At 32.6% G+C, this 16,037-nt stretch overlaps 1 protein-coding gene across 2 annotated transcripts in view; it reads right to left on the minus strand.

Moving 5' to 3' along the window:
- LOC111403992 (beta-glucosidase-like) overlaps window positions 1-1,502 on the minus strand; it is a 50,198-nt gene extending 48,696 nt beyond the window's left edge. For both annotated transcript variants that reach the window (XR_002704608.1, XM_023032688.1), the window contains exon 1: window positions 1,207-1,502. Coding sequence is in view for 1 of the 2 variants with exons in the window: in XM_023032688.1 (XP_022888456.1) it covers window positions 1,207-1,353 (147 nt within the window). In the remaining variant the exon portion in view is untranslated. The remainder of the gene's footprint in view (window positions 1-1,206) is intronic.
- Between the last annotated feature and the right edge of the window lie 14,535 nt (window positions 1,503-16,037).

Genomic DNA, 16,037 nt, shown 5'->3' on the forward strand with positions numbered 1-16,037 from the left:
CGTAACTTGATGAATTAAAAAGAGTTGAAGGAAAGAAGCAAAAAATACCAAAATCAAAAGTACAGGGATAAATAGGCTATTCGATGCAATGTTGGAGATCAAATTTCATACTTTGAAAAGTGAAGGATTTGAATTGAATCAAATAATACTTGGGTTGTAAAAATGAAAGGACTCAATGACTGAATTTCATTATCATGAAGAACTAAGGACTTGAAGAATAATATAGCATTAATGACTTTGAATTGGAGCGCTTTCCACTTAGCAATTGGTGGCTGACTTGGAGACTTTTACCCATAGAGACACACGCATCATATAGAATTCAAATAAGGGGAGAATTGGAAAAAGAAAAACGTGTAGAATTAGGCTGCCTGCTGTTGAATTCTGAAAGGGAACAGAGAGGAGAGACTTGTCACCGCCAGCTGAGAAAACAGTCAAAAACTGAGGGCTGCCCTGGGAAATTATCATATATGTATACACTGAAAACGGCAGCCAACTAAGCAGGGAGAGCACCAGAAGACAGAAAATTGGGCTATTTTGTTAAGAGTCAAACATTGCAGCTGAGGTTGAAAAGAAATAGAGATGATTCACGTGCAGAAAATTTGTCTACAGACGTGGATGGATTATTTTACTGATATGGGGCTCGCTCCCATGTGAATATTTGGAATTCTTCTGTCGAGGAAATTCCAATGAAATAATATATACACACAATTGGGCGGCTACTGGTTGGAATTAAGAAAGGTCAGAAATTGAATATATATAAATCAACGCATGCACGCAGGCAGAATTGGGAAGACAGATGACAATTAACGGCCAACTATTAAAAAAAAGACGATAACTTTAATTTGAATATTAATCACGCGCCGTCAAATTTTAGAAATAATATTTGTCACGTGTAAAATATTTAAAATAATTGTGAAATTGAATGCATTCTATTCATTAACATGCATGTGTATTGAGCATTCTAACTTTGTTTGGAGAGAGGCCAAGTGGGTTTCCAAGTAACTTCATTTACAATTCTTTCTCGCTTTTTCTTTTTCCTTTTTCGTGAGTCATTAAGTTTGTTGCATGATATGAATATTTTTTTAACATATTTATTAGGAAGAATATATGCAGTTTAAGTTACATGATCATGAACCTTACCCTAGAGAGTATTAACAAAGGAAAAAGAAAATAAAACCATCACCACGTTCCAAACCTAACACGCACCTGATAAGCCGATGTTGCAGCACCAAAGATAAAATCTTTCGGAAAGTCGGAGCGACGGACCTTATTTGGAGTTGGGCCTCGAGGGGTTGCAACACGGATGTCATGATTATGCAGAGGATCATTGCTTTGGCTGCTTTGGCCCTCCATTGCTGGCTAATAATGAAAATTAATCAGGGACAGGATCAAAGGGAGAAATATACCTACAAATGTAGGATAGCATTGATTATATATACTGCTATTTTGGAAGAATAGTCTTCAAGATGTGACTGGTGTTGGAATATTCAAAGAAAGAAGATGAAACCCTCACGGTAGAAACTGCCTGTAAGATTATCTATTCTAAATTGGATTCTTGAACGTATAGAAATTTGACTTTTGCTATAAGACTTTGTGGTGTTAGGTTACAGCTATTAGATATATTAATTTTTGCAAACAAAGAGAAATCAAATTCTTAGACCATTTTAAAGAGATAATCTAATTTTAATACTCAATAGCCTCCTTATTATCAACACTTATCCCACAAAATTATTATACTATTTTTCTCCATTTTCTTTGTATATACTATCTCATTGGGTCAATACATGGAACAATGAAAATTTCAATATTTTGAATACATTTAATTATAGAGAAAACCAAACTCACTCTTTATTTTTAAATGTCAATTTGAAAAGTTTCTTAGAGTTTAATTTTAAGGTTAACTTTTTAAAATGGAGAGTATTTGACTTTTAGAGTGTGTAAGAGAGAGTGAGCACTAGTTGCCATACTCTTAAGTTAAGAACAACGTTTCAATAGGTAAAAAAATATATATCGCTCGAGCGACATTTGGTCCAGTGAGGACAATGGCCTTCGTTAGATTTTGGGGGGAAAATAAAATACATGCATGCTTTCTTTTCGATTGATATTTTTTAACCTAAATATTAGAAATAATGCAATATTAAGACATACGCAGAATGAAAAGATGAATTGCCTGAAAACTAGAAGGTGGGGCCTATACTCCTTAGTGCAAGAAAACTATGGATTTAAGAAGAAGAAAATGAGGTGTAGATTTAATATTTAACACGTTTGTTTATGCATCAATGTCAATGTGTGGATAATAGAGAATGTCGAGACAAGATTAGATTTTTGGAGAAAATAGATTTTTGAATAAGGCTTTTTAGAAGAATTTGTGGTTAAAAAATACGAAAAATATGTTAGATTTACGTGTAAAATATTTTATTATGTGAATGTGTGATTGAAATGAGTGTGTAAAAAAATAAATTTGAAAATAATGATTGTCAAATCGGGGCTAAATAATGTCTCTTACAACCTTTTTCTAATTTTCTGATGAAAATTGAGTTTTTATTTATTTTCTTATTTAGCTCTTTCGTCGGCCAAAACGATAAGAATAATGAATGAACACATTATCAAAGGTTCGCTAATTCCAAGCAAATTTTGCAACACAATTACCTTCTAATTTTTATTGATTTCTAAGTATACCATAATTTTAGGCATCAAAGCTCTTTGAGTCACACATGAATACAATTCATTTAGACTCTTTGATTTTAAATATCAAATACCGAAAGTTTATGAAAATTGGAGAAAATCTCAGGGAATAATATTTTATTTCTTTTTTAGAAAACTTTCCTTGTCATTAAGGCTGCAACCCATATTTATAACAACTAAAAAAAAAATTAATGATTAATCAACGAGTATTTTAAGGTACTCCTAGTGAATCAACATATTTATCGTTTCCACACTACATTAGTTGATATCAGAGCGAGATTCGTTCCTCATAGTGTTTCTTGAATTCAATAATAAAAGTTATGATGGAAGATAATACCCTTTTCATTCCTTTCGATCTAAAGAAATCTATGGACATAGATTTCAATGAGGACTGATGATCTACAGATTTTTATAAAGAAGTTGAAGAATCTTTGGATTTTAGTTATGGAAATCCACCAATCTTTGACAAAGAAATTGAAGAATTTATGATTTGGGTAATGAGGGTTATGATGAATTCTCAATCTTCAATGAAGAAATTGAAGAATGTATGAATTTGTGTAATGAAAGTTATGACATTTTACCTATTTTTTTATGAATAGTATGATATCAATGTTTCTTGTAGGTGGTACATCATTTTATTAATAAATCAAGTAAGAAACCCTGAAGGAAGTGGTAAAAAATTCATTTGAAACAGTAAATTGTATGATACCATTTTCTAAATCTTGTTTATTACCTTGATTTAAAATTTTCATTTTCAGAATGAGTTTTGCCTTCACTGAATTAAATTCATAACCCCAGCACTGCATATGTATAAAATGGCGACCACGATCGTCAATAACATGAAACAAAAGTAGTAGGTTAATGGTTATGACCTATTATAAGTTACTGTTAACAAAAGAAATGCTACAGGTAAACTGTAAATTTCAAAATTGATTATTTTTCAACAATAAAAAAAACTTCATCACTTTTTTTCTTTTAATACGTACTAGAAGAATAATAGAAGCAGAGGTGGATCTAGAAGGTAAAAAAATAAAAAAAATAAAAAAAAAAAGAGAGAGAAAAACTTAGTTTTAATTTATTTTCTTCTTTAGTTCTTTCGTCGGCAAAAACGATAAGAATAATGAATGAACACGTTATCAAAGGTTCGCTAATTCCGAATAAATACTGCAACACGATCACCTTTTAATTTTTATTGATTTCTAAGTATACCAAAATTTTAAGCATCAAAGCTCTTTGACTCACACATGAATACAGGGCGTTTACGCTCTTTGATTTTAAATATCAAATACCTAAAGTTTATGAAAATTGGAAAAAATCTCAAGGAATAATATTTTCCTTCAGTTTGAAAAAATCTTCCTTGTCATTAATGCTACAGCCCATATTTATTACTACTAAAAAAATATAATTAATGATTAATCAACGAATATTTTAAGGCACTCCTAGTCAATCAACATATTTATTGTTTCCACGCTACATTAGTTGATATCAGAGCGAGGTTTGTTCCTGGTAGTGTTTCTCGAATTCAATAATAAAAGTTATGATGGATGATAATGCCATTTTCATTCCTTTCGATCTAAAGAGATTTCAATGACTGATGATCTACATATTTTTATAAAGAAGTTGAAGAATCTTTGGATTTTAGTTATGGAAATCCGCCAATATTTGCCAAAGAAATTGAAGAATTTATGATTTGGGTAATGAGGGTTATGATGAATTCTCAATCTTCAAAGAAGAAATTGAAGAATGTATGAATTTGTGTAATGAAAGTTATGACATTTTACCAATTTTTTATGAATGGTATGATATCAATGTTTCTTGTAGGTGGTACATCATTTTTGTAATAAATCAAGTAAGAAACCCTGAAGGAAGTGGTAAAAAAATTCATTTGAAACAATATATTGTATGATACCATTTTCTAAATATTGTTCATTGCCTTGATTTAAAATTTTCATTTTCAGAATGAGTTTTGCCCTCACTGAATTAAATTCATAACTCCAGCACTGCATATGTATAAAATGGCGACCACGATCGTCAATAACATGAAACAAAAGTAGTAGGTTAATGGTTATGACCTATTATAAGTTAGTGTTAACAAAAGAAATGCTACAGGTAAATTGTAAATTTCAAAATTGATTATTTTTCAACAATTAAAAAATCTTCATCACTTTTTTTTGTTTTTTAATACGTACTAGAAAGAATAATAGTAGCAGAGGTGGAACTAGAAGGTCCTCAACCCCCAACACAAAAAAAGAGCGAGAAAATTTTACAATTGGCCCATTTTATAAAGTCGAATTGTGGGTTAATTTCGAATTACAATTCTCAAATGTTATTAAAAAAAAAAAAAAATCTTGATACTGTTTCAAAGTACATGGGGCAAACATCATAGTGCACCTTTCAATTTGCAAATCAACAATAAGTCAACAATGATTGCACTATTTAATAAATCTAATTCTTGTTCGTCACCTCGTTTGACTTTTTATTTGTGCTATATTTCTCGATTGTCAAGGTTGGTTCAAGGTATCGTTTCCATAAATTGTGACTTAAAATATCTTATTAAGGGTCCATTTGTTTTCCATTATTTTTGCCAAGTTATCCATTTTGGGACCGTTGCCCATCATATTTCTGACAGCTCATGTGTCTTCAACAGTGTTTAGGTCTTTTCGCTTTCCTCATTTTGCCCTTTTCCCACCGACACTGTACCCAAAATCTCTCCACACTTCGAAGACGACAGATGCAAACGGCTGAAGGCAAGGAGGCAACTTCATCATTCCAGTCCAATTGTCCGGCCCAAATAGCAGACAAAGCTCCGTTCCTCAATGTTGAGGCCGTAAATTTTCGCTTTAAAGTAGTTGACAACTTCAGCTGCTAGATTTTAGACGTTCATCCAAAGTCACTACTGCCACTTGCATTAGGTGTAAGTATTATACTTTAGATCTAATCAACTTTGGACATAAATACTTTTGATATATAATTAATGTAATTTAATGGCAGATCTATTATTTAATTAATAAACAATTAAATAAATAATAGAATCCGTATATTCAAATTCTCGTAATTTGTTAATCACAAAGAGTTGTGATTGTGAAATACAAATTACATCTGATTGAATTTTAAATCGTCCGTAGTCGTAAGTAATAACGAGATACGAATATCATTATTACGAGTAGACCATCACGTGTGACATTTCTTACTTATGAAATAAGTAACTGATCTCACAAGTTAAATTGTGGTGATACTTAAATGAACACGTGGATGTTTTGTTATAGAACAAAACATTAGAGACCCGTCGAGAGATTCCACATGGATAACTATTTGAATTTCAATGGTTAATCTCTAACGTTTGGTAGTAGAATTGGTCTTTTGACTTGAAGTCGCCATGGTACCTTATATGAGGACAGTTATACTTTAGCGGTGTTGGATGTTGCTCTGTAAAGGGCCGCTAATACGACATCATTCGGGTACGTCAAAAATCGTATAAAGGTTGTGATTGACCAATAAAGGATTCGTCACTCTTAGATAGTAGGAGATTATGATCTGTGTTTCATTAAATTAAGTCGATAACGAAATCATTGGCCAAAGTGTACTCATAAGTCGAAAAGGAATTTTTTATTTATATTGAATTAATAGTGGAGTGAAAGATATGATCGATATTCGGGATTGACACAATTCAATATCTCGTAATTGATCGGATCATATTGACGAAGGGATTATAGTTTCACGGTAAACGAACGAGTTTGATTTTGTCATACCACATGCATTGCGCTGACACATTGCTAGATGTCAATCTGGGACGGCGAGTGTGAATCAGTGATAAATTAAAATGGTGTTTTAATTTATCAATTTTGATTAGATCAAAATAATATTTCACGTCGTTAGGCATCGTGATCGGGAACCTAATGGGTCACACACAAAAGAGAATTGGAATATTGTAATTTGTCAATTAATTAATTTAACAGTCGTTGGATAAATTAATTAATTGGGTTGGTTATTTATAGGCCCTAATTAATTAAGGGAAAATGACCTAAAAACCTATATTTAAAAACTAGTTTTCAAAAATAAGGGGGATTAATTTTCATTTCACAAATCAGGTTGTAATTAGATTTTAAAAATTATAATTAATAAAAATTTAATTATACATACCAGATTCACCCACGCACCCCCAATTCATTTCAAAACCCTATCTTCATCACTCTCTCTAGTCTCTACCTTCTCTCTATCTGTATCGCCCCTCTTTACCCACTCACCTTTTCCACTCTTTCTTCTGGCCAGTAAAGGATCAAATTCAAGCCATGACAGCAGCTTTGACTTTGGCTGTGGGTGGCACGCCTTCAGAGGAGGTTATAATCGCGTTTGGATCGCAATTACCCGCAGTCCCTTTTCCCCAACTCACTACAGCATCAATTCTTCAAGCTTAAAATCGGGTTTAGACCATCAGATTTTGCTTCTCGAGCTTCAGCAACAATTTTTATCCAGAGATGCCGTCTCTATTAAACGAGAGAAAGGAACACAGAATCGTCTCCATCGAAGCCCCCATCATCCACCCACCACAAAGATCGAGGGTTTAATTTAGGTTTAAGTAGTTACTTTCCTACTCAAATCTACTCAATAAGCCTCTTAATTAATTCTACATTGAAACTAGCCCAGTATAAAACCTGAAAAATTTTGGTAAGTAACATTCCATTATATCGTCTTTACATTTCCTTTCTCAGTTTCTTTCCTGAATTTCATTCTGGCGTGGGAAAATGAAAGAGCTTAGAGGTTTAATCAAACTTCTCGAATCGATGACTTTTGATGAAAACACATTTTTTCTCGAATTCTTGGAGACTTGAATTTTCAAGAAATTTAGTCTGGGTAAAGTTATATATTTTGTGATTATGTAGTGTTGTTGTATATGATTGATGGTAAGTATGGTGTTGAGCTCTTGAGAGAAAATAACCTCTGTATTCTTTTTGGGCACTGATGGTGGTGAGACGACATCTGTATTTTTATTTATTATATTTTTTTTTTTTTGGGTACCGATGGTGGTGGAGTCGAATAGATCAAATGAAGACAAATTTGGTCAAAGTTAATAAAAAATAGTGCACACAAGTGACTTGGTTTGTACAATCAAAGACAGCTACATCGAAGACAAATTTATATGTTAATTCTAATTTTTTGTGACCAAGTTTGTGTTAATTGTGATTGGTTGTGAGTCTATTTTTATTGTGACTGTATGTAATCAAATTCATCTTAATTGTAATTGGTTGTGACCAAGTCTTTGCATGTGACCAAATTAATCGTGACTTAAATAGTCACAATGGATACAAATTTGGTCACGGTTAGTCACAGATAACATAGATCTCGTCATAAACAATAACAAATCACAGATCAAATTTTTAGTTCACAAATCAATGTTAACAGGTCACGTCATTTTATAAAATTCACAAATCAAATTTATAGTTCACATTTTATGTAACGAGTCATGGATAACAAATCACAGATTAAAAATCCTATTTTATATATCACAATGTACACATGTCACAGGTTATTGTCCAGAAAAAAGATTTGTGAATTTAATATATTTAATTACAAAATATTTTTTGATTAATTATTTCATATTTAAAATTTTATTAGTATTTGATTTTTCAAATTTCAAACTTTATTTTTTTAATTTTGAAATTGATCACATGCATATTCATCTCATTTGATTAGATTACATATCCAATGGAACTGGTCACAAATCAGAATTTGCATAGGTCACAGATCCAATGCTTTCAATGCTTTCGTTTCTAGTAGTACATGTGGTTTTGGTGAGGTAGTATACGTTTGGTTGACAGTGTTGGGAATGGTAGTAAATGACCAAATCTATCTTCATTGTGACAACTTATGACCAGATTTGTGTTAACTATGACCGTATGTGACTTGGTTACATATAGTGACAAATTAGACGAACATGGCTACAGACAGTCATATCGAAGACAATTCATAGGTCACCTGGTCATTTGCGCTGGTCACATAAGCCAATTCATAGGTCACATATCATTATTAAAGTCACATATGTTAATAGTCACAATTCATACGTTACACGTCACAATTTATCGTTAAGGTCACAAATCACTGGTCATGTGTTTGAGTTGACAAGTTACGGTCATTTTGTGTAGGTCACAAATCAATACAAACAAGTTATATGTTGTTTTGTATAAGTCACGAATCAATTTTACAGGTCAAATTATATGTTATGAGTCATAGATAACGATTCATAGTTTACAAGTTATATTTCATATGTCACAATGTGCACAGATTACAAATCCAATAGAACGACAGTTGGTCACATGTGGAATCTTTGTGATCCCCTAAATTCCAAAAGATTTGTGAATTTAATATATTTAATTACGAATTCAATAGAACTGATTACATATTCATAGAACTTTTCACATATCATAATGTGCATAGGTCATAGATCTAATGAAACTGATCACAGGTTATTGCCAAAAAAGAAGAAAAAATGTAGTCATAGTGAAGGTGAGCGGTCATTAGAATAGTCACCTATGATCAAATATATCTTCATTATGAGTGCATGTGACCAGATTTATGTTAACTGTGATCGTATGTGACTTGGTTAGATATAGTTACAAGTTAGACTACCATGCTCATAGACAGTCACACCGAAAATAAATTTGGTCATGAAAACATAAGATCACAGTTCATACGTTACGGATCACAATTAATCGTTAAATTCACAATTCACTAGTCACAGGTTTGAATTCACTAGTCACAGCCATAAAAAGAAAAAAGGGATTTGCACAGAAAAAGAAAAAAAAAGATTTGTGAATTTAATATATTTAAGTACAAAAATAATTTTTTGATTAATTATTTCATAACTAAAATTTTAATAGTATTTGATTTTTGAAATTTCACAAGTTATATTACCATGGTCATAGACAGTCACACCGAAAACAAATTTGGTTATGAACACATAAGATCACAATTCATGCATTATGGGTCACAATTCAACGTTAAATTCACTAGTCACGAGTTTGAATTCACAAGTCACAGCCCAAAAAAAAAAGGGATTTGGGACAGTACTTTTTTATCTACATATAATATAATTACGATCATTAAGAATATTAATCTAAAAGCCTGTTTGGAAGTGATTTTGAGAATTGATTTTTTGACCGTTAGGAGAAAAGTGGGGTCCACCTGTGAGAGAAGAAGTCAAATATGACAGCTGAAATAGTAAAATAACGGTTAAAAAATCAATTTTTTGGGTGAAAAAATCGGGCCCAAACAACCCCCAAGCAAAGATATTCAAGCTTAAAAAATAAAAATAAAAAAAATAAAAAGAGAAAAATTATAGAGAATTTCGAACCTCAGCGCTCAATGCCATTTTCTTTAAAAGATAATGTTAACTTTGGTCCAATTTATGGCCAGCCTGGTGAGTAGAGAGAATGAAGCCAATGAATCATTTGTCTATTAATATCATTTATTATTTGAGATTGAATATCTATCATGGACTTGAGATAAACGCGATAACAATTGAGTGCCTAAAATTTAAAGAACAAATTAAACAGTATTATAAAAGAATTTGAGAGCATGAAATTTGAACAGTTTCATAAATTACACAAACTAAATCGATTATATGAATTTTTTTCATCATTATGTTCAATTCATTGTTAAATCTAATGAAATATTTTAAAGTTGGCGGAAAGGTTAGTGGTCACCGAAATAGTCGTCGGAACAGTCGGAGAGGTCGCCAGAACGGGATAAGTCGTCGGAGTCGTCGTCGGAAAGTCATCGGAATTGTCACCGGAGAAGCTGTCGAAGTCATCGCCGGAGCTGAGATAGGATGGAGAGAGAAAGAGAAGGGTTTGATATGATGGGTGGATGGGTTGGAGGTGGGGTAGAATAAGTAGATTAATTATACTATATTATAATTAAATACTTAATAAATTTAATTATCACCTTAATTTTGAAAGATTTTTAGAAGTTTGTTAGTTTTGAAATGTGATTTTAAAATGGGGGATTTATGTGGTGTTCCCATTAATTAATTAGATTAATTAATTCACGGATCGAATTTAATTAAATGAATTAATTAAATATTGGACCGGACAAGGCCAAGCCTGTTTGGGCTTATATAAATACATGGCTAGAATTTTTCAATCCATATGTTTTTCTCATAATTATTTTTGCTAGTACAAGAGAAGAAGGCCCTGGTAATTGCAATCTTGTTCTCTTTGTGAATCACCGTTGGTGGCTGGACAATTTGACAACTGTAGGTGACGAATCAAGATTGTTGGAACAAAAGAATATCAAAGAAGTTTGTAGATCTGGAAAAGGTACAATCTTATCACAATTTCTATCTAAACACAAAAGAGATTCTTGGTGGGAATCTAAATCTGTTTTATTGCTGCGCATGTTAAGTAGATTCCTAACATTATCTCAGCTAACCAAATGGATCCAGATGTAAATCTCGTATTTATACAAATATGGAGAAACCAAATAGAAGTAGACTATTGCGAAATGGAGAAGTTGACCTACACGTTAGAGATGAGCAAAAGTTGCTGCAATGCCTGTAGGAATATACTTCTTGTCATTGCCTTTTGGTTTAGTATTGGAATTAGAGAAATGTCGCTTTATACCCACCATAGTTGGAACATTAAAATGAATTTCATGTTCGGACATGAATTATTTTAATGATAAGAACAATTGTTGTTCTTTTTTATTTTGATAAAGATCCTAATGGCTATAGTAAATTACAAAACGATGTTTATATTCTTTAATACTCAAGATTCTATAATGAGTATAGAAATTATAAGATATAAATGCGATAATCTAATTATTACCGAAATCTAGCATGGCAGACTTTGTCATATAGACGAAATGCAATTCCAAAGTTACATAAAGATGTATACTCGGGATTAATTGATTTTGACAAGTACAAATTATGCATGTCTGGCACAATGACCAAACTTCTTTTACTTGAAAATAAGAAAGGTCAGCATAATTACTGGTTTAATGCATAGTGATGCATATGAATTCATGTCAATTGATGTCAGGTAATGTTTCTCTTATTTCATCAATGATCATGTATAATTGATGAAACTCAAATATGAAACTCTTGAAAAGTTCAAGAGATTCAAACTAGAAGTAGAGAAACAAATAGGTAAAGATACCCTCACATTAATATTTGATCAATTGAGAGTATCTTAAAGATAAAATCTAGATTATCTAAGGGAGAATGAGATTCTCTTGCAGTGGACTCCTCCACATACACTGCAGCATAGTGGTGTATCTAAAAGGAGGAATAATTAATTATTAGATATGGTGCGATTAATAACAAACCATGCAAATCTCCAAAAATCGTTTTTGGGTCATGCACTGGTTGCAGTGTGCAACACACTAAAACATGTCATATTTGAGTTGGTTAACAGAACTCCATATGAGTTATGGAAAGACAGTAGTCCCAATTTATCTCATATGAAAGTTTAGGGCCATGACACTTATTTGAAGCACCTTGAATCGGATAAGTTTGAGACTAAATTCGATAAATACATATTTTTGAGATATTCAAATCAAATATTTGAATATAAACTCTATTATTGTGAAGAAAGTCTTCATCTCATGACATATCGTTTTCTTAGAGAAAATATTTACTCTAGGGGAGGACGGTGAGAGCAAAATGGAACATAAAAGAGTTCAAGAGTCTACAAATATAGTTAGCTAAGTAGATGAATCCGAGTTTGATATCATATCTGATATGGGACATAATCTTGATCAGGAAGTAAAGATTCCTAAGAACATGTCAGCTCTATGTGAATCTAGTAAGATCATTCGACTTTCAAGAATGTGCAAATTCATGATTACTAATCAGGTATTATTGATCCAGGATAATGAACCTACTAGTTGCACCAAAATAAAGTCAAGTATTGACTTAAAAGAGACGGCAAGAGGCCATGATACTCAAGATGAACTCAACGTATGTGAATAAGGTTTGGACCTTGATCGAGCCTCCTGATGGAATAAAACCTATAAGTTTTTGTAAATAGTTTACAAGGAAAAGTTCAATATGGATGGAAATATCCATATATACAAAGCAAGGCTAGAATCAAATGTTAAGTGTTGACCTTGGTGAAACCTTTCTCCTGTAGCCTTGCTGAAATCCATTCGGGTTTTGCTTGCAACAGTTGCATACCGTGACTATAGGTTAAGAGAAGTTTCTTGGAACTGAAATTTTAGATTTGATGGAAAAGTCAAAGTGTTTGATTTTATTAAATTTGAAAACGAGTTGTGTGTTTACAAGAGGATAGTGGGAGCATTGTCGTATTCCTAATATTATAGAAAACGACATCATTATGTTTCAATCGTTGAAATAATGGTTGTTAAAGGATTTATTCATGAACGATATGGGAGAAGCAGCTTGATCTATAGAGGTAGATCTAGAAGATTGCTTAATTCATCCCAATTTACATAGATGAAATCTTGAGAAGATTTCATATGGAGAAATTGGTATGCGGTATGTTGGAAAGGTTCCAAATGTGAAGCAACCGTTGATTCAATAGTAGAAACCTAATACATGATTATTTCAGAAGTAGCAAAGAGTTGCATATGGATCATGATGTTCATAAATGAACTTGGAGTAGTTTCTGATATTGTTGATCACATGTCATTGTATCGTGATAACAATAGAGCCATTGCAAAAACGAAGGAACTAAGGTCTCATCAATGATCCAAACATGTATTAATGCGATATAATCTCATCAGAGAGATAATACATAGAAATAACGTAAAGAGAAGAACAAATTCTCACATTTAACAATATTGCAAATCCACTGACTAAGAGTTATCGTAGTATAAACATGATCGTCATGTAGACTTATGATATTGAATACATAAATGATTGGATCTAGTGTAAGTGGGAGTTTGTAAGTATTATGCCCTAGATCCAATCAACTTTGGACATAAATATTTTTGATATATAATTAATGCAATTTAATAGCAGATCTACTATTTAATTAATAGACAATTAAATAAATAATAGAGTTTGTAGATTTAAATCTTCGTAATTTGTTAATTACAAGGAGTTGTGATTGTGAGATACAAATTACATCTGATTAAATCTTAAATCGTCCATGGTAGTAAGTAATAACGAGATACGGATATCGTTATTACGGATAGACCATCACGTGTGACATTTCTTACCTATGACGTAAGTAACTAATCTCACAAGCTAAAGTGTGGTGCCACTTAAATGAAAACGTGGATGTTTTATTATAGAACAAAACATTGAAAACCCGTCGAGAGATTTCACATGGATAACTATCTGAGTGTCAGTGGTTAATTTCTAATGTTCGGTAGTAGAATTGGTCCTTTGACTTGAGGTCGTCATACTTTAGCAGTGTTGAATGTTGCTCTGCAACGGGCCACTAATACGACATCGTTCGGGTACGTCAAAAATCGTATAAAGGTTGTGATTGACCAATAAAGGATTCGTCACTCTTAGATAGTAGGAGATTATGATCTGCGTTTCATTCAATTAAGTCAATATCGAAATCATTGGCCAAGGTGTACTCATAAGTCAAAAACTCATAAGTCGAAAAGGAATTTTCGACTTATATTGACTTAATAGTGGAGTGAAAGATATGATTGATATTCGGGATTGACACATTTTCATATCTCGTAATTGATCAGATCATATTGGCGAAGGGATTATAATTTCACGGTAAACAAACGAGTTTGGTTTTGTCATACCACATGACATTCCCCGTCACATGTATTGTCCTGACACATTGCTAGATGTCAATCTGAGACGACGAGTGTGAATTAGTGATAAATTAAAAGGATGTTTTAATTTATTAATTTTGATTAGATCAAAATAATATTTCACGTCATTAGGTATCGTGATCGAGAACTTGATGGGTCACACATAAAAGAGAATTGGAAGATTGTAATTTGTCAATTAATTAATTTAACAATCGTTGGATAAATTAATTAATTGGGTTGGTTATTTATAGGTCCGAATTAATTAATTGGATTAATTAATTCATGGACCGGATTTAATTAAATGGATTAATTAAATATTGGATCGAACCGGTTCAGACCCGTTTGGGCTTATATAAATATATGGCTAGGGTTTTTCAATCCATGTGTTTTTCTCATAATTATTCTTGCTAGCAAAAGAGGAGAAACTCTGGTAGCTGCAATCTTGTTCTCTGTGTGGATCACCATTGGAGGCTGGACAATTGGACAGTTGTGGGTGGCGAATCAAGATTGTTGGAACGAAAAGAATAGCAAAGAACTTTACAGATCTGGAAAAGGTACAATCTTATCACAATTTCTATCTAAACATAAAAGCGATTTTTGGTGGAAATCGAAATCTGTTTTAATTTTTCACTGCGCATGTTAAAGAGCTTCCCAACATTATCTCAGCTAACCAAATGGATCCCGCCGACATACAAGTACTTCAAAACGCCTCCAACATATTTTTCTCACACTTCCCTCCAATCGGTCGCCACTTCTTCATGCCCATTCTTTATTTGCAGACAAATTACGTTCCAATCGATGACTCCTTTGCTGCATAGGAATCGAGACAATCCTCTAGCTCGAAATCTTACTTGCGATGGAACCCATCAAAGACCCGAAGATTAATTGCGGCTTGTGAAACCGCCATTGTCAAGGGCCATCGCAACGGTCGGTGTTTTACGAAACACGACTGGGAGCGAATTTCTTCGCTGTTCAACTCAATCACCGGGCACAATTGGAGCAAGAAACAACTGCTCAACTAGTGGGAAGCAATGCATTGAATCCATAAACGTCTCTCCAAGCTGTTAAATTGCAACAAGGTCGAATATAACCTACTTTTCAGCCGAGTCATCGCATCAGAGGAATGGTAGACTCAAAAGATGAAGGTAACCTGTTTTAATTTGAACTGTACATATCTCCCAACTTCATAAAAAAATGCCTGATAATGACTATCTTGTGGGGATAGTACAATCTATGTCCGAAGTAATACGTTGTTCGATAGAACTTAGTTAACGGGATTGGAAACGGAGCTCAAATGAAAGCCACAAAATCTTGAATTCTAACAAAAAATACTTTCTATATCGTTATTGCTTGGGCCACTAAATTGGTTACTGAAACATGTTTCAACATTAGATACCTCTTTTCACTTTGTTAGAATTGGGAAGTCCATTAAAACGTATATCAGGAGTCTTGAGATGTGAACTTCGTGCAATGTTGGCATAGTGTAAAAGTGAATTACTTACGTTAGATGGAGTTGATGAATGTATGCATAATTACTTAGATGGATGGTTTAAGAACCTTATGTTCATCTGTTGCATAATATGAAAATTTACCTTTTCCGAAGGTTGAAAATG

Source organism: Olea europaea, chromosome 11, assembly GCF_002742605.1.
Source record: "Olea europaea var. sylvestris chromosome 11, O_europaea_v1, whole genome shotgun sequence".
In the NCBI taxonomy this organism is placed as follows: domain Eukaryota; kingdom Viridiplantae; phylum Streptophyta; class Magnoliopsida; order Lamiales; family Oleaceae; genus Olea; species Olea europaea.